Consider the following 20,765-nt stretch of genomic DNA (forward strand, 5'->3'; position numbering starts at 1 on the left):
CATTTATGTCTATGGGAGGCCGTCACGCCCCCCCCCCCCCCCCCCATAGGCATGAATGGAGGGGAATACCCCTTTAATGGTCTTTTTTTTTTTTTTAAACATTTCATAAATCAATAGAACAAGCGAATATAGCAAACTGTTTAATAAATTTTATTAGACAAAAATGCTTTTCTTCTGTTATCAAGTTTCTTTCCATGTGGAATCTGCATGCCAAAATTCTTAAGTGTGAATGTGCAGAATCCCATTGAAGTCTATTGGGCTTTAATTTAATGTGGAATCCGCATGCAGAATCTGCGCGGAATTCTGCATGCGGAAATTCTGCCGTGTGAATATAGCCTAAAGACATCTTAGGGCTTTATACACACTTTAGACTCTTTCATACCTGCCATGCCTCTGTTGCTGTACTTTAGGCTCTGTACGGAGACACAGAAGTGCATCTTCTCCTCTGTGCCCTGGAGAAATTAAAATTATAGATTAAAATAATTATACAAATTATAAGTCTGCAGAGCATAAATCTTCTAATAAATGCCATATGCAAGTTATATAATTGCCAGAAATAGTGCTGCTCCTCATGTACACATCCAGCTTATCCTCAAAAGTCACCTGAAGTGTCAGGTACTCTTTAATGACTTATTGTAAATTTCGCTTCATTGCGTTACAGGTGCTTTCACACCACGTCTTCAGCGTAAGACTGCTGGATCCGGCTGGGGGAGGGAACAACCGTGCGCTCCTGTACCACAGTGCTGAAATCCATTGACTTTAATGAGCCGACCGGAATCACCATTTGACTCCGGTCCGCTCATTTTCGACCCATATCTGGTTTTCTGACCAGACCTAAAACTGTAGTATACTATGGTTTTAGGTCCGGTCACAAAATCAGATACAGGGAAGAAATTAGCTGACCTGAGTCAAGCGGTAACTCCGGTCGGCTCATTAAAGTCAATGGATTTCAGCCCCGGTCCGGCTGGGGTACGGGAGCGCACGGGTTTCCCCTCCCCCAGCAGGGTCTAGCAGCCGTAGGCTGAAAACGTGGTGTGAAAGCACCCTAAGTTATATTGTTACCAAGTCAATAATTTCTCCATTTTAGGGTATGTCCTATCTACACTCCAGTAAAGCTGAAGTCCATGGCAGACTAAAGTCAACAAACTGTGTAGTTGATAGTCGTATGGTGGTAAAAATCACTGACTTTATCTGCAATTCTATTCTGAGCCCTAAGAAAGGTAAGTGAGAACACCATACATCATAAAATAAATTTTTTTACGAAACAATCTGTTTAGGTAATTCATTTCAAGTGTAAATCCAGCTATTTTAGGCTAAAAATTCTATAATTAAATAAAGAATTAAAAAAGAATAATAAGGCTGTACGTAACCACAACTTAGGGAAGCCTTTTGAAGATGGATTTTATATTAAAGAGTTTATAAATTCTTCTTTTTTATGTTCCTCCTAATGGTATCTGGAGGCACTCAGCATTATTATTGAAAAACTCTCTCTTTTAAAGGGAAGCTGTCAGGTACCCTGACACACTGGCCCCAAGACCCGACAGGTAAGTGGAACAACATTCCGACATTGTCCTCCTCTGGTCTATGTAATGCCACATAGACCAGAAAATAGTTTTAAAGGGGTACTCCACCACCCCAGCATTCGGAACATTTTCTTCTGAACACTGAGTGCGCGCTGCGGGGGTCATAACATCACGGGCACAGCCCTCGTGATGTCACACCACACTCCCTCAATGCAAGTCTATGTGAGGGGGTGTGGCAGCCACCACGCCCCCTCCTATAGACTTGCATTGAGGTGGCGTGACGTCATGACCCCCGCAGCGCACACCCAGCATTCAGAACAAAATGTTCTGAATGCTGGAGCAGTGGAGTACCCCTTTAAACTGGCCATGCCATGATTGGTATTCAGTCACTGGGCTGGGGATGCGGAGGCTTCCAGTCACTCTCGCTGTGTCGCTGTGCCCTCCTCCTGCCCACATCAGCTTGATTAACAGCCTTAGTGCAGGAAGAACCCCTGAGAAGACTGGAAGCTGCCATGCCCCCTCCCCAGAGACTGTATACCCATCATTACATGTCTGGTTTAAAATTATTTTTCTGCTCTGTGTGGTATCGCAAGGAGCAGAGGAGACCAACGTGTGAACGCTCTTCTCACCTGTTAGTCTCTGGGGCAGGTGTATGAGGCCTAGGGGACTAGACAGATTATCTTTAACAAGATTTGCCAAACTTTTTAAAAGGAGTTCTCAGGTGAAAAACAATTTTTTTAAAAATCAACTGGTGCCAGAAAGTTAAACGGATTTGTAAATTGCTTCTATTTAAAAATCTTGATCCTTCCAGTACTTATCAGCTGCTGTATGCTTCCCAGAAAGTTCTTTTATTTCTGGAGTTCTTTTTAGGTTGACCACAGTGCTCTCTGCTGACACCTCTGTCCATGTCAGGAACTGTCCAGAGCAGGAGAGGTTTGCTATGGGGATTTGCTCCTACTCTGGACAGTTCCTGACATTGATTACAATAATCTCTGCTGACACCTCTGTCTGGCAGAAAAGAACTACACAACATTTCTCTGGAGCATACAGCATCTGAATAGTACTGGAAGGCTTAAGATTTTTAAATAGAAGTCATTTGCAAATTTGTTTAACTTTCTGGCACCAGTTGATTAGAAAAATGTGTTCTCTCCCGGAGTGCCCCTTTAAAGGAGTACACCAGGATATGAGAACTTATCCTCTATCCTAAGGCACGTCCCCTCAATTCAGCTCTTTGGCAGAGCCGGAGATTGCCAAATGCAGTGCTCCGGCTTTCCCATAGAGTTGTATTGAGGGAGTGCGTCAGACACCGCTTTGTGCGGTGATTTAACACGCCCCCTTCCTGGGAACTGCCGGGGTCCCACAGGGGAGATCCTGGGGGGGGGGGGGTTGCCAGTGGTAGGACGGCCCGCAAGCAGAAACTTATCTGCTATACTTAGGACAGAGGATAATTTTTTAAATCCCGGAGTACTCCTTTAACGTCATTCATTCTTACTTATTTATTAAAGATTTGTGGATGGCTCCCGAACACGTACGCCAAGATGGGGCATCTCAGAAGGGTGATGTCTATAGCTATGGAATTATTGCACAAGAAATTATCCTGAGGAAAGAAACATTTTACACAGATCAATGTCATGATGTTAAAGGTAAAAGGATTTCTATAATATACAAACTTACTCCGGTTTGACATTGACATGTGTCTCTTTAAATGGTAATAACTTTAGAACGCTTTTTCTGAGCAGAGCGATTCTGAGAGAGTTTTTTTTTTGTGACATATTGTACTCATATAAGTGGTGCATTTTTTGTGAAAAACTCCAAAATATTTTGAAAAACTGGAAAATTTCTGGCTTTGTTTTTTAAATTTTTTTATGGTGTTCACTGTGCGGTAAAAGTGATGTTATATTTATTTTGTGGGTCGGTACGATTATGGCGATACCCATTTTATATAACTTTTTATGTTCTTCTTTTCCCTTTTTTGTGTTATCATTTTCCGACAGCCGTATCTTTTTTTATTTTTTGTACGACCCCATTGATTGAGTTTTTTTTTTTTTTTTTTGCAGGACGAGCTATACTTTTTATTGGTATCATTTTTGTAATACCTGTTACTGTTTGATCTTTTTTATTCCGCTGTTTGTACCAAAATTGCAGAACTTTCCACTTTTTTGTTATAGGTTTTTTTATGGCGTTCACTGTGTGGGATAATTTACATTATAGCTTTATAGTACATGTCATTATGGACGTGGCAATACCTAATATGTATAGGATTTGTGTTTTTTTTAATGATAATACAGGGCTTTTATTGGAAAAGGGACATTTATTTTATTTTATATACACTTCACACTTTTATTGAAGAACCTTTTATTATTTTATTTTACACTTTTTGCAGGTTATACTATGCTGCAATACATTTGTACTGCAGCACAGTAAAACTTGATGAGCTGCACACACTACAGTCTCTGGCTGGATCTCACAGGCTTCCGTAGCTGGCAGACAGGAGGCTGGCCTCCTGCTCTCATAGCAACCAATGGCGACCCGAACAGGGAAGCATCCTCCACTGTCAACACCATAGATGCCATGATTGATCACGGCTTCTATGAGGTTAATGCTGCCGGGACCTGCACGATCACGGCCCCGGCAGCTGCGACGGGACCCTGGCTGTGATTGACAGCCACGTCCCGCCGCCAATCTCTTAAGCTGCGCGTGGCAGTGCAGGAGAACAGCAGGAAGTATGCATACGTCCCAGTGCACGAACATGTCGGTGCTGGGACGTATGCATGCGTCCTGTAACGGGAAGGGGTTAAATCTTCATAAAACGACCTCAATTGTGATTATAGGAGATATCCCTTTGGCCTCATGGTAATATTTCTCTAATCACACTTTGAATAAGAGAACATATCAAAACCAAACAAATGTGAACTGAACACACATGTGAACTGACCTCAACCACTTTTATGAGTCTATGATTTCTCCTGGGTAAACTCCAACACCAGCAGTCTAATTAGATGACCAAGTGCAGTGATCAAATGACGCCCCTTCTCTCTGCAAAGCCAAATGATTCATGGGAAATGTCGGCAGCATTAGCAAGTCATTTCAGTGATGAATTGACGATCAGTATGGCTGTTAATAAATTTCTGCCACTTTAGCTAAAACAAGTAAGCAGAGGGCATACACAAAAACCCTTATATTATTCTGGATCAATAAATTATCCTGCACTATATAAGCAACACAGTTTTTCCCCCAGAGTGTCTCTTTAACAATGTATATGGGTGTAGCTGAAAATTGCTATGGCCAAAATATATTACAAATATTTACCTAACATTTCACAATTTAATTGGTATTCCGCCCCTAGATGTCTTATCCCCTATCCAGGGATAAGATGTATGATCATGGGGGTCCGGCTGCTGGGACCCCCCATGATCTCTGGCGCTGCACCCCAGTCATCCGATGCACGAAGTGTACTTCTCCATTCATGTCTATTGGAGAAGACATGATGGCTATATACTTGCATATGTACTGGCAATTGAAGGGGCATGGAATGACATCATGAACACGTAAGCTCCAAGGTTCCCTGCTCAGAACGCTGTAGTGCCTGCCCGAAGATCGTTGGAGTCCCAGTGGCCTGACTCCCCCACAATCAGACATCTTGTCCCCTATACTTTGGATTGGGGATAAGGTATTTAGAGGATGAGTACCCCTATAACCCCTTTAAATTCATAAAAGTTATCAAAAAGTCCATCAAAAACAAAAATGGTACCGTTAAAAACAACAGATCATGGCACAAAAAATTAGCCCTCCTTCATCCATTTATACGGGGTCAGAAGAGGACAATTTTTACACCTACTAATTTTCTTACAAAAATTTACAAAAATGTATTTGTATGGACCTACATAATACCGAATAGTGCACTGCTTAGAAACGTAACCCCCTAAAAGTTGCATAATGGTGTTTTGTTTTTTTAAAATAGAAAATAATGATACAGGAAATTCAAAAATGTGGTATTGTTAACAACTTTCAGAACCTTATTTGTTATACTTGGTCATTCAGAAATTGTTAATTTAATTTGTTGAGAATAAAAATGTATGAGTTACAAACTAACTTAATATTGATTCATTGTGTGTTTTATTTCTTGATCAATGGTAACCAAAGAAAAACTTGCAAGAGTGAAAAATATTAAAGGAGACTGTCCATTTCGACCAGACCTTCACTTGGACACAGTAGAGGAACGGGAAATAGAGGTGGAAAAGATTTTTATTTAACAATGATGGTTTCTTGATTTTGTTTTTGGCTCATTGGTATAATGAAAGTAAAAATGTAATACAAATATCTACCGTATTTATCGGCGTATAACACGCAAAATTTTTAGCCTAAAGTCTACCTGCGTGTTATACGCCGATAAGCCGCTGCAGTTCAATGATTTAAAGCGGGCGCTTTAAATCAATGAACTGCAGCGGCTTTGCAGGTGCAGAGACCGCCACCGCTGCCGGCTTCTCTGCCCCTGCCTGTCCTGGGGTCTAGAGCCCTGCTGCCGGCCCTTCTCTCCCCCTGGTTATCAGTGCCGCTGCCCGTTCTCTCCCCCTGACTATCGGTGCCAGCACCCCATTGCGGCGCCGATAGCCAGGGGGAGAGAAGCGGCACCGGCAATGGGGCAGCGGCGCCGACAGACAGGGGGAGAGAAGGGGCAGCGGCACCCATTGCCGGCGCCGCTGCCCCGTTGCCTCCCCCATCCCCGGTTGTATAATTATCTGTTGCCGGGGTCGGGTCCGCGCTGCTTCAGGCCTCCGGTGTGCGTCCCCTGCGTCGTTGCTATGCGCTGCGAGACGCAATGACGTCACTCGTCATTGCGCCGCGCTGTGCAGTGCATAGCAACGACGCATGGGACGCACACCGGAGGCCTGAAGCAGCACGGACCCGACCCCGGCAACAGGTAATTATACAACCGGGGATGGGGGGGGCAGCGGCGCCGGCAATGGGTGCCGCTGCCCCTTCTCTCCCCCTGGCTATCGGCGCCAGCAATGGGGCGCCGGCACGATAGTCAGGGGGAAAGAAAGGGCAGCGGCGCAGACAGCCAGCGGGAGAGAAGCGGCGGCAGCAGGGCTCTAGACCCCAGGAAAAGCAGGGGGAGAGAAGCCGGCAGCGACGGCCCCTCTCTCCCTGCCTTTCCTGGGGGTGTATCGGGTTATACGCATGCACACACACGCACCCTCATTTTACCAGGGATATTTGGGTAAAAAACTTTTTTTACCCAAATATCCTTGGTAAAATGAGGGTGCGTGTTATAGGCCGGTGCGTGGTATACCCCGATAAATACGGTACATAAACATTATGTTAATAGAAAAAGTAGATCAGTAAATTGGGCTTGCTGATGTTTCTTGTGATTTTTACATTAAATTTCTATCCTTACATTTTTTACTATTCTTTTCGTACATTTACAATCTACGCCTATCCAGATTTCAGACCTAAGTTCAAGCTACAGAATCTCTCTCTACCCAACATAAATGTAATTATGAGCAAATTGCATAAAGGTGGAAAAAAGGCAATACTTACCCAATACTGGAGTATAAATCAATTCAACTAGTACCATCCCATACTATGAGGATATCGTCTACATATCGTAAATAATGTTTCACATGACGGACTAGGGTATTAGTTTCAGAAAAACATAGCTCTATTCAAAAATGTCTAGGAAAATCTATGCAGACGTGCAAGTGATCGGTGTGCCCATGGCTGTGCCATGGGCTTGTCTGTTTCATTGTCAATCATGTGATAAAACATTATTTGGAATGAGACATAGACACATAGAATGTGCTGGCAGATAAGAACCATTTGGCCCATCTAGTCTGCCAAATATTCTGAATACTATGAATAGTCCCTGGCCCTATATTAAATGAAGGATAGCCTTATGCCTATCCCTATCTTACATAGTGCAGGGAGTATGTGAAAAATGAGGGAACAGAGATGGCGCCCCAATTGTGCCATTACCTTTTTACAATTGCATGTATGTCGCGAAAGATAAGAGAGAAAATGCTCACCGTGTGTATTTATACAGTAGAGGGGCTTCAAATTTTCAAAGATGGTGGGTAACTGAGGTCACTGGGGGCAGATTTATGATGTCAGTTCCTGTGACCTCGGGGAGGGATTTGCTGGAGGCTTAAATAGGGTTTACCTATAACATAGAGGAATTTTACCCATAGAATTCAATAGGCCCGTTTGGGTCTATAGTAAGTTGCACGGAGCTTTACTTTAAGCTAAGCAGCTCTGGGTATGGCAGCTGTATGGGAGACAGGAGTTGTGCAGCAATTGAAACAAGCTGTGAGTGTCTTTAACTCAGCAGTGTAATGGAGATTGGCTGATGAGTTGAGGATACTTTTGTGAATGGGTTTTGTATGTGGATGTGGTGGGGGTGTTTAAAGTTGTGTGTGTGTGTGGGAGGGGGAGAGGTAGGGGAGCTGGTGCCTCTGCATACATATTAATGGAATGGTGAAACGGTGCATAGAGGTCACATTGGTAGGTAAGATAGAAAGAGGAAAGAGATAAGAAAATTGAAAAGGCCAGAAGTGTACTGGAGATTGGCTGCTGAGTTGATGATAGTTTTGTGAATGGGTTTTGTATGTGGATGTAGGGGGTGGGGTGTTTAAAGGTGTGTGTGTGGGGGGGGGGGGAGAGAGGTAGGGGAGCTGGTGTCTCTACATGTTAATGAAACGATGCATAGAGGTCACATTGCATTATCACATTGGTAGGTAAGATAGAAAGAGGAATGAGATAAGAAAATGCATCAGAGGTGCATTGTTATGTGATTACATTATGAGTTCTGTGGCATCATTTAACCTATGAGGTTGGAGCGTTCCCAGATGGTAGATCCAATACATCTCTCGCTGTTTTAGTGCTGAAAATCTGTCACTTCTGTGTGCTGTAATGTGGTCAATGGGACATATGGTGATGGGGTTGATTGTGTCGGGATGTTTTTCTGAGCAATGTTTGGAGAGGCTGTGGAGGCGAATTTGATGTTGATGTGGTTTCTGTGTTGATTGAGATGGAGGTGTAGTTCTTGGGTTGTTCTACCAATGTACTGTTGGATGCAGATGCATGTGATTAGGTAGATAACATAGCTGGATTTACAGTTAAGGGGGAATTGTTGAACATTTAATTCCTTGATTTATTGGAGAATGTTTTCTGTTTGTGATTTATGGTGGTGCATCATAGGCATCTCTTTGTTTCACATTTGTATCATCCTTTAGTTTTTTTATTTTTGGTGGGTGGTTGTGACTGGTTGTATGGCGTCTTAGCCTGCTGTGGGCCAGTATATTTTTTAGTGTGGGTGCTTGCATGAATGTCATGCCCGGTTTGTTTGGAAGTGTGTTTTTTTTAGGATTGGATCAGATTGGAGTATGTGCCAGTGTTTCTGGAGGACGGATTGGATTGAGTTGTGGGCGGAATTATAGGTTGTGATGAAGTTGAGTTTGATTTTTTTTTGGGAGGGGGGGTTCTTTGTTTTCTTTTGATTTCAAGCAGTCTTCTTGTATTAGTGATTTGGTTTTGTTGTAAGCTTCTTTTAAGATGTTTGCGAGGTAGCCTTTGGATAAAAAACGGTTTTGGAGGGTTTTGGCTTGGGTGCAAAAAGTACTGTTGAATGTGCAATTTTTCCAGATGCGTTTATATTGGTTGAAGGGTATGTTGGTTTTCCATTTTTTGTAATGTCCGCTGTTAAATGACAAGTAACTGTTTGAATCAACTTTTTTTTAAATGCGTAGCGGTAATGTTGTTGTTTTCGTGGTAAATCTCCAGGTCCAGAAAGTAGATTTTCTTGTTGGATTTGTTGGAAGTGAGTGTGATACCCCAGTAATTGTTGTTTATGGTGGTGATGAGTTCTTCGATTAAATGTGATGGTCCGTTCCATAGCAGGAACAAATCATCTATGTAACGGCAGTATAGTAAGACATGTTGTTGGAATAATGGTTGGGAAGTGATGAATGTTTTTTTCGAAAATCCCCATTACCAGATTTGCGTTCGATGGTGCTGCCCGTCGTATGTGAAATAATTGTGGTTGAGAATTATCTGCAAGCAGTGCAGTAGGAATTGTCTATGTTTTGTGGGATGGTGAGATCTTCTTCCAGGATGAGTTTGATGCAGTTCAGGCCTTTGTCGGGCTTTATGTTTGAGTATAACGCTGTGACATCCATGGTCACAAATATAAGTTTGTTAACCATTGTATGGGATGGAGTAATTGGATTAGATCATCTGAATTTTTTAAATGACTGGGGAGGGATTAAATGTAATCTTGTAAAATGAGGTCCAGGTAATGAGAAATTTGTGAGGTGGGACTATTGTTTCCAGAAATGATAGGTCTGCCGGGGGGGGGGGGGGGGGGGGTTCTTGTTTTTTATGGACTTTTGGTAGGTGGTAATAAAAGGGTATGGAGTGGTTGTCTATATATAAGAATTTATTTTCATTTTTGTTTATGATGTTCTCGGCGAATGCGTGGTCCAGAAGTCTTTTTATGATTTCTTGTAGTTTGCGGTAAGGAATGTGAGTTTTTTGTAGTAATCTTCCTCTTGAAGGATTTTTAGGGCTTCAGTATGGTAGTCATCGTAGTTTTGTAGGATGAGTCCTCAACTTTTGTCTGCTGGTCTTATGACTAATTTTTTATTCTCTTTTAGGTTTTTGAGCGCTTGTTTTTCATTTTTTGTCAGTGATCCGTTTCTGGTGGTTGTGGGTATTTGTTTGAGGTCTTGGGCTACAAGGTCGTGGAATGATTTGATAAGGTGACCTTGGCTGTGGGTGGGATAGAATGTTGAATTATTCTTTATTTGGGGGTGTTTTCCTTCCAGTTGATCAATTTCCTGGGGTACTGAGTTGGCAGACATTAACTGGCTGGGCAATAGGAAGTGCCTTTGGAGTGTAAGCTTTCTGGTGAAATGGTGCAAATCTAGAAATAACGTGAAGTCATCTGGCTTATTTGTAGGGCAGAATGATAGTCGTTTTCTTAGAAGCGAGATCTCGTATGGATTCAATGCTTAGGAAGATAGGTTGAAAAATTTTACCAGTGTTTCTGAGTCTGTTTTCTCATTGGTGGGTATTATAGATTTAGTTCTGTTTTTCTTTCCCTCTTCTTTTTTGTTTTCCTCCTCTTTTTCCTCTTCTGTATTTTTTCTTTACATTGGTGTGATTGGTAGAAAGAATTGTTCTATTTGGTGGTTGGCTTCTAGCTTAGCCCTAAAAAAGACTCTGATGTGGGTGGATGGGCTGAGAGGGTTGAGGTATAGAGGGTTTTAGAAATGGTACAAAATTCTGATTTCCATTTTTGGCATTGTCAGTGGTGATTTTTTTGCTATGGTTTCATTTTGGATTTTTGTTATTCTAGCGGTCAGATTTCTATTTAATTTGTGGTAGTCGGGATGTGTGGTGAAATCATTTAATTCTGTAATTGTCAGATGTATTTAATTATTTAAATGGTCACGTAGCGCTGTTCTTTTTTTTTGCTTATGTGTTCGATCATTAAGTTAGAGCAATCAGACAATAGCTTGACCCATTCCCCTGTGTATGTTTCATCATTTTTGAAAGTCGATTCATTAGTGAGCCGCAAATCTCTGGGTGCTAGGTTCTCTGCTAGTTAGATATTGAGAAAGTCAATGACTAGACTGTGTCTAAGTTTATCTTGTAGTAAACTTTCCAGTTTGTGGAATAGGTTGATCATGGTGGTAGTGTCAAGAGTGAACACCGGTGTTGCATCAGTATCTGTATTTTCCTGGGTTTGATGTGTAGTACCGGTCAGTTCAAGTATTAACTTCTCGCGATCTCACAGACTGGTTGTGGGCACACGGGTGACACCGTCGTATGCAAATCTGCTAATGGGGATTTTAAAAAAAAACATTCATCACTTCCCAACCATTATTCCAACAACATGTCTTACTATACCGCCGTTACATAGATGGTTAGTTCCATAGCAGGAACAAATCATCACATTTAATCAAAGAACTCATCACCACCATAAACAACAATGACTGGGGTATCACACTTACTTCCAACAAATCCGACAAGAAAATAGACTTTCTGGACCTGGAGATTTACCACGAAATCTACACCATCATTACCGCTACCCATTTAAAAAAACTTGATTCAAACAGTTACTTGTCATTTAACAGTGGACATTACAAAAAATGGAAAACCAACATACCCTTCAACCAATATAAACGCATTCGGAAAAATTGCACATCCAACAGTACTTTTCGCACTCAAGCCAAAACCCTCTAAAACCGTTTTTTAGCCAAAGGCTACCCCGCAGACAGCTTAGACGAAGCTTACAACAAAACCAAATCACTAACTCAACAAAACTGCTAGAAAGCAAAAGAAAACAAAAAAAAAAAAAAACTATCAATCAAACTTAACTTCATCATAACCTATAATTCCTCTCACAACTCAATCTGATCCGTCCTCCAGAAACACTGGCACATACTCCAATCTGATCCAATCCTAAAAAATGCACTTCCAAACAAACCGGGCATCACATTCAGGCGAGCAACCATACTAAAAAACATACTGGCCCCCAGCAGGCTAAGACGCCATACAACCACACAAAATAAAGGATGATACAAATGTGAAACAAAGAGATGCCTATCCTGCACCACCATAAATCACAAACAGTAAACATTCTCCAACAAATCAACGAATGAAATGTTCAACATCAAATTCCCCCTCAACTGTAAATCCAGCTATGTTATCTACCTAATCACATACATCTGCAGCCAACAGTACATTGGTAGAACAAAGTAAAAACAAAAGGAAAAATAGCCAGCACAACAACCTAATATACAGGTGCCCGCTGCTGTGGCAAATACAAAATGTACAAGAAAGAAAGTTGCAACAGCACTCTAGGTCAAAAAATGGAGGCTCTTAGCGCACTTTTTGATCAAAAGTGCTGTTGCAACTTTCTTTTTTGTACATTGGTAGAACAACCCAAGAACTACACCTCCATCTCAATCAACACAGAAACAATATCAAACACAAATTCGCCCTCCACAGCCTCTCCAAACATTGCTCAGAAAAACATCCCGACACAATCAACCCCATCACCATATGCCCCATTGACCACATTACAGCACACAGAAGCGACAGATTTTAAGCACTATAAAAGCGAGAGATGTATTGGATCTACCATCTGGGAACGCTCCAACCTCATAGGTTAAATGATGCCACAGAACTCATAATGTAATCACATAACAATGCACCTCTGATGCATTTTCTTATCTCATTCCTCTTTCTATCTTACCTACCAATGTGATAAATGCAATGTGACCTCTATGCACCGTTTCATTAACATGTAGAGACACCAGCTCCCCTACCTCTCTCTCATCCCCCCCCCCCCCCCCACACACACCTTTAAACACCCCACCCCCTACATCCACATACAACACCCATTCACAAAACTATCATCAACTCAGCAGCCAATCTCCTTCACACTTCTGGCCGTTTCAATGGACTAGAGTTAGATTACACTCGCAGCTTGTTTCAGTCCAGCTCTCTGCCATACACAGAGCTGCTTAGCTTAAAGTAAAGTTCAGTGCAAATTGCCATAGACCTAAACGGGCCAATTGATTTCTATGGGGAAAATTCCTCTATGTTATAGGTAAACCCTATTTTATCCTCCAGCAAATCCCTCCCAGAGGTTACAGGAACTGACATCATAGATCAGCCCCCAGTGACCTCAGTTACCCACCATCTTTGGAGCCCCTCTACTGTATAAATACACACACCATACAGCAATATAGCGGACCTGACAAAGAGAGCAATCTCCTCCTGAAAACGCGTTGTCCTGTGCACCAAAAAACTGTATAACTGATATTGTCCATGTATACCTTGTACATTGGAAAATAAAAAGTTATTACTGCACATCTGCAAAACTTGTCTTTGTCACCCCGGTGAAGCGCTAAAGAAGAAGTTGGATTTTGGGTTTCATCCCTTGCCAGGGACACCCGCAACCTGCTTCCAGCCTGTCTATCTTATATGAAGGATAGCCTTATACCTATCTTATATGAAGGATATCATTATACCTATCTCTATCTTTTATGAAGGATATCCTTATGCCTATCTCTATCTTATATAAAGGATATCCTTATGCCTATCTCTATCTTATATAAAGGATATCCTTATGCCTATCTCTATCTTATATGAAGGATAGCCTTATACCTATCTCTATCCTATATGAAGGCTAGCCTTATACCTGTCTCTATCTTATATGAAGGATAGCCTTATACCTATCTCTATCTTATATGAAGGATAGCCTTATACCTATCTCTATCCTATATAAAGGATATCCTTATGCCTATCTCTATCTTATATGAAGGATAACATTATAGCTATCTCTATCTTATATGAAGAATAGCCTTATACCTATCTCTATCTTATATGAAGGATAGCCTTATACCTATCTCTATCTTATATGAAGGATAGCCTTATACCTATCTCTATCTTATATGAAGGAAAGCCTTATACCTATCTCTATCTTATATGAAGGAAAGCCTTATACCTATCTCTATCTTATATGAAGGATATCCTTATACCTATCTCTATCTTATATGAAGGATAGCCTTATACCTATCTCTATCTTATATGAAGAATAGCCTTATACCTATCTCTATCTTATATGAAGGATATCCTTATGCCTATCCCATGCAAGCTTAAACTCCTTCAATGTATTTGCAGTGGCCACTTCTGCAGGAAGGCTATTCCATTCATCCACTACTCTCTCGGTAAAGTAATACTTCCTCATATTACTTTTAAACCTTTGCACCTCTAATTTAAAACTATTTTATCTTGTGGTAGTTTTTCTTCTTTTTGAATCTCCTCTCCTCCTTTACTTCATTGATTTCCTTTATGTATTTAAAATTTCTATCATATCCCCTCTGTCTCTTCTTTCTTCTATACATGTTTAGGTCCTTTTACCTTCCCTGATAAGTTTTGTCCCGCAAACATGGACATGTTTAGTTTAGTGGCTCTTATCAGAACTCTCTCCAAAATATCTATATCCTTCTGGAGATACGGCCTCCAGTACTGTGCACAATACTTCCAGTGAGGTCTCACCAGTGTTCTGTACAGCGGCATGAGCAGTTCCCTCTTTCAATTGCTAATACCTCTCCCTATACACCCAAGCATTCTGCTCGCATTTCCCGCTGTTCTATAAGTCTTCTGAAATAATGACCCCTAAATCCCTTTTCTCAGATACTGAGGTCAGGACTGTATCACATATTCTATATTGAGCCCTTGGGTTTTTACGTCCCAGGTGAATTATGTTGCACTTATCCACATTCAATTTTAGTTCTGACCATTCCTCTAGTTTACCCAAATCCTTTTCCATTTGGCCTATCCCTATAGGAACATCAACCCTGTTACATATCTTTGTGTCATCAGCAAAAAGACCAAAACCTTACCATCAAGACCTTCTGCAATATCTCTAATGAAGATATTGAACAAAATGGGTCCCAGTACAGATCCCTGAGGTCCCCACTGGTAACAAGACCTTGCTCTGAATATTCTCCATTGACTACAACCCTCTGTTGTCTGTCCCCCAGCAACTGCCTAATCCATTCAATGGCGGATATCCAGGGGGGGGAGGGGGGCAACTGGGCCGATATTGCTGCCCCTCCTGTACTATAGCATGGTGGAGCTCTCGCTCCACCATTCCCTCACCTTTCTCACATGCTGCTCCATTCTTACAGCGTGTGTGTAGCGGACGCCATCCACTGCAGGCCGACGCAATGTCACATCATCGCGCCGGCGCCCGGAGATCACGTCCCCGCGGCTCACACTCTGCAAGAATGGAGCAGCATGTGAGATGGGTGATAGCTAGAAAGAGCTGCGAGAGGGCATTAATTACAGGGTGATTATCTATCTATATATATAAAACTCAACGTGTGTGTGTATGTGTATGTATGTATGTGTGTATGTTCCAGCATCACGTCCAAACGGCTAAAGATATTAACATGAAACTTGGCACACGTTACTTATATGTCTACAACAAACATAGGATAGGTGATTTAACCCTTACTCACCCCCATTTGCCAGGGGCGGGGTTTATGTTTAAAGTCCCATACAAGTCAATGGGAAATATATGTTACTGCATAACTTCCAAACGGCTGGAGATATTTCGATAATACTTGGTCACATGTTACTTATATATCCACTTAAAATATAGGATAGTTAATTTAACTCTTAACTACCCCCATTTGTGAGGGTCAGGGTTTTTGTTTAAAGTCCCATGCAAATCAATGGGAAATATATGTTCACACATAACTTCCGTACAGCTGGAGATATTTCAATACCTGGTACACATATTATGGGTCGGGATAGGAGGTTGACATAGGAGGTCGGGATAGGAGGACGGGATAGGAGGACGGGATAGGAGGTCTTGATAGGAGGTCGGGAAAGGAGGTCGGGATAGGAGGACGGGATAGGAGGTCGGGATAGGAGGACGGGATAGGAGGACTGGATAGGAGGACCGGGATAGGAGGTCGAGATATGAGGACGGGATAGGAGGTCGTGATAGGAGGACGGGATAGGACGTCGGGATAGGAGGACGGGATAGATGGACGGGATAGATGGACGGGATAGGAGGACGGGATAGATGGACGGGATAGGAGGAGGGGAAAGGAGGACGGAGAAGGAGGATGGGAAAGGAGGTTGAGATAGGAGGACGGGATAGGAGGATGGTATATGATGACGGGATAGGAGGTAGGGATATGACAACAGTATATGAGGACGGGATATGAAGTCAAAAGCTTCCTCCTTTGTTTATTTTCCTCCCCAACAAGGATTAGGAAGGAAAAACCTGGCAACGCCGGGTACTCAGCTAGTATATATATAAAACTCAACGTGTGTGTGTGTATGTATGTATGTGTGTATGTTCCAGCATCACGTCCTAAAGATATTAACATGAAACTTGGGACACATGTTACTTATATGTCAGCAACAAACATATGATAGGTGATTTAACCCTTACTTACCCCCATTTGCCAGGGGCGGGGTTTATGTTTAAAGTCCCATACAAGTCTATGGGAAATATATGTTACTGCATAACTTCCAAACGGCTTGAGATATTTCGATAATACTTGGTCACATGTTACTTTTATATCCACTTAAAATATAGGATAGTTAATTTAACCCTTAACTACCCCCATTTGTGAGGGTCGGGGTTTATGTTTAAAGTCCCATGCAAATCAATGGGAAATGTATGTTCCCACATAACTTCCGTATGGCTGGCGATATTTCAATAACTGGTACACATATTACAGGTCGGGATAGGAGGACGGGATAGGAGGTCGGGATAGGAGATCGGGATAGGAGGATGGGATAGGCGGTCGGGTTAGGAGGACGGGATAGGGGGACGCGATAGGAGGACCGAGATAGGAGGACTGGGATAGGAGGTCAAGATAGGAGGTCGAGATAGGAGGTCGAGATAGGAGGACAGGATAGGAGGTCGAGATAGGAGGACGGGATAGGAGGTCGAGATAGGAGGACAGGATAGGAGGTCGTGATAGGACGACGGGATAGGAGGACGGGATAGGACGTCGGGATAAGAGGACAGGATAGGAGGACGGGATAGATGGACGGGATAGGAGGACGGGAAAGGAGGTCGAGATAGGAGGACGGGAAAGGAGGACGGGAAAGGAGGACGCGATAGATGGACGGGATAGGAGGACGAAAAAGGAGGACGGGAAAGGAGGTCGAGATATGAGGACGGGATAGGAGGACGGGAAAGGAGGTCGAGATAGGAGGACAGGAAAGGAGGTCGAGATAGGAGGATGGGAAAGGAGGACGGGATAGGAGGATGGGATAGGAGGTCGGGATACGATGACGGGATAGGAGGTCGTGATATGACAACAATATATGAGGACGGGATGTGAAGTCAAAAGTTTCCTCCTTTGTTTATTTTCCTCCCCAACCAGGATTAGGAAGGAAAACCGGGCAACGCCGGGTACTCAGCTAGTTAAAACTAAAACTCATGTGGGGGGGGGGGGGAGCAATGCACAGAAAAGGGCACATTATAAGTGAGGGGCACATAACTGGGGGGCATTATAAGTCAGGGGCACATGTCAGGGGGGGCATTATATGTGAGTGGCACATGACAGGGGCATTATAAGTGAGGGGCAAATGTCAGGGGGGCATTATATGTGAGTGGCACATGACAGGGTGTCTCGCTAACTTGTACTCATTTACTAAGCTAAGACCCACTAGTTTTTGTCGAGTTTTTCCAAGTTATTTTGGCGCATAGTGTCTGAGACATTTCTCAGACAGTGTGAGACAGTGTGTACCAGGAACATCCGACTAACCCAACACTGCATTATGAAAAGCCAAAAAGGGGCGTGGTCTGGTGCAAAGGGGGAGTGACCAACCCAAAAAGGGGCATGGTTTTACAACCCAACCTATGTACTATTGAATTCACAGAAAATCCTGTGAATAAATGGCTTGAAATTTCAACCTAGAAAAAGCTGGATGGACAGAAGATTTTCACAACTTGTAAATCTATGATCCCTATAGTAAATAGAGAGGAATCCTACAAGTCTGAAACAGCATTTTACACTAGTAAAAACCCAACACTCTTAGTAAATGAGGCCCATCATTCTTATTAAAAGGTTACTCTGCTGGAAAACTTTTTTTTTTTTTTTTTAAATCAACTGGTGCCAGAAAGTTAAATAGATTTGTAAATTACTTCTATTTAAAAATCTATCTTAATCCTTTCAGTGCTTATCAACTGCTGTTTGCTCCACAGGAAGTTCTTTTATTTTTTAATTTAATTTCTGTCTGACCACAGTGCTCTCTGCTGACACCTCTGTCCATGTCAAGAACTGTCAAGATGAAGGAGCAAATCCCCATAGCAAACCTATCCTGCTCTGGACAGTTCCTGACATAGACAGAGGTGTCAGCAGAGAGCACTGTGGTCAGACCGAAAAGAAATTCAGAAAGAAAAGAACTTCCTGTGGAGCAAACAGCATCTGATAAGTACTGGAAGGATTAAGATTATTAAATAGAAGTAATTTACAAATCTATTTAACTTTCTGACAGCAGTTGATTTAAAAAAAAAATAATAATAATCCACCGGAGTACCCCTTTAAATCATGTCTCAGTAACAGCCACTAAATCTACGTATTTTTCGTCCTATAGGACGCACCGGCGTATAAGACGCACCCAATTTATAGGTGCAAAATCTAAAAAAATAAAGATTTTGAACCCAATAGTGCTCTTCAACCCGCGGACCTCCAGATGTTGCAAAACTACAACTCCCAGCATGCCCGGACAGCCAACGGCTGTCCGGGCATGCTGGGAGTTGTAGTTTTGCAACATCTGGAGGTCCGCAGATTGAAGACCACTGCATAGGAGGTAATACTCACGTGTCCCCGCTGCTCCAGACCTGTCACCGCTGCCCTGGATGTCGCTCCATCGCTGTCGCCGTCGCTCCGGAACGTCTCTGCTGCCAGCCGGGTATCCTCGCTCTCCGTCGCCGCCAGCACGTCGTTACGCACGCCGACGCACGTACGCGACGATGTGATGACGAGGAAGGAGAGTGCCGGCCATACAGGGGATCCCTGAATGGCGAAAACACCGAGGAGGCAGGTAAGGTCCCTCCCGGTGTCCTGTAAGCACTAACCCGGCTATTCAGTCGGGCTGTCCGGGACCGCCGCAGTGAAATCGCCCGACTGAACAGCTGGGTTAGTGTCACTTTCCCTTCAGATGCGGCGGTCAGCTTTGATCGCTGCGTCTGAAGGGTTAATACAGGGCATCACCGCGATCGGTGATGTCCTGTATTAGCCGCGGGTCCCGGCCGTTGATGGCCGCAGGGACCGCCGCGATAGGGGTGTATTTGCCGTATAAGACGCACCGACTTTTTTCCCCCAGTTTTGGGGAAGAAAAAGTGCGTCTTATACGGCGAAAAATACGGTACATTCTAAGATGCCATTATTGATCCAAGTTCATTGAACTTATTCCTTAAACTGCGAGCATTTTCAGACAAAACTCTGAGCTTGTCTATTTTTGACCTATGTGCTACTTGTATGTACTGTGTGCTATTATGCAATATCATAGAATGTTGCAGAATCTTTAAATCCCTTTTTATTGGACTAACAGTATTTTGTGGAGACAAGCTATCGGGAGACCTCCCTTTAGGAAAGACTCCCAAAAGCTTGTCTCTACTAAATACTGTTAGTCCAATAAAAAAAAAGATATTACAAGATTCTGCAACATCCTATTATTTTGTATCTGCATCACTGGACTAATGTGGCTGCTCCAAACTACTAAGTAAAAAAATAAAGCCGGACAAATGGAGTCAACAAACAGAGTTTTGTTGGTGGTGGACAAAAAACTGTGCATGGCTTGTAAACCCCCATCATGAGGGATGTGGGTGTACAGGCTCTCTACATCAATAGACACTAGTTGGTAAGTATCCTGCCATGGGAACCCATCAACTGCTATAAGGAGCTTACTAGTATCCTGTAATACGGAAGGAATCCCTTTTCAATGGATGAGCAATGAGCCATTCTAAATAGCTAAACAGATATTCGGTTACACTGCCTATTCCTGCAACTATTGGGCATCCTTTGGGGTTTTTAAAAAACGTGTATACCATTTTGCAGGTTTTGGTGATACCGGAATACATTTTTCAGCAGCCTTAGTGGATAGAATGCCTTTCTTTCCTTGCAGATGTTATTATGTTGGAACAACAATTTGTGTACTTGTGTACTCACATTCGTGAACTACTCCCTCAGTACAGGCATATGGCCACATGTTTCATTGCACATATGGCAGATTGTCATGGTGGCAACCCAATAGATATCCTAATAGAATATTAGAATATTATAGACTATTAATAAACGTAACAATCTATCATTCTTTATCTGAATCACATTAGTTTTCTTTGTAGTATGTATATTTGTATATACTGTATTTGTAACCCGCTCTATTGTTGTCTATACCTATGGTAACCCAGGGTCCAAGCTCATATATACTCACCTCTACCGAGATACGCTAGCACAGCTAGAATGAGTGTCAATTGATGCAAAACACCTCATCGCTGCTAGTGGAACTCCCCTGCACCTCAAGTGTCCAGCTCCCTCTGCCCGCATGGGATCTTTATTCCATATGTATTTCCTGAAGTAAGACTAAATTTTGAATTAATTTTTACTCCAGTATTGGGTGATTGCTGCCTTTTTACCTCCTTCGTGCAATTTGCTCATCAAATTATCACTGCTTATGTGAAGCTTT

General features: G+C 42.5%; 1 protein-coding gene across 2 annotated transcripts in view; it reads left to right on the forward strand.

The window, feature by feature from the left end:
- GUCY2C (guanylate cyclase 2C) overlaps window positions 1-20,765 on the forward strand; it is a 98,576-nt gene that overhangs the window by 50,049 nt on the left and 27,762 nt on the right. For both annotated transcript variants that reach the window (XM_056523784.1, XM_056523785.1), the window contains 3 exons: window positions 1,088-1,220; window positions 3,029-3,166; window positions 5,667-5,755. In XM_056523784.1, the coding sequence (XP_056379759.1) occupies window positions 1,088-1,220; window positions 3,029-3,166; window positions 5,667-5,755 (360 nt within the window). The remainder of the gene's footprint in view (window positions 1-1,087; window positions 1,221-3,028; window positions 3,167-5,666; window positions 5,756-20,765) is intronic.

This window comes from Hyla sarda, chromosome 6 (assembly GCF_029499605.1).
Source record: "Hyla sarda isolate aHylSar1 chromosome 6, aHylSar1.hap1, whole genome shotgun sequence".
NCBI classification, from domain to species: domain Eukaryota; kingdom Metazoa; phylum Chordata; class Amphibia; order Anura; family Hylidae; genus Hyla; species Hyla sarda.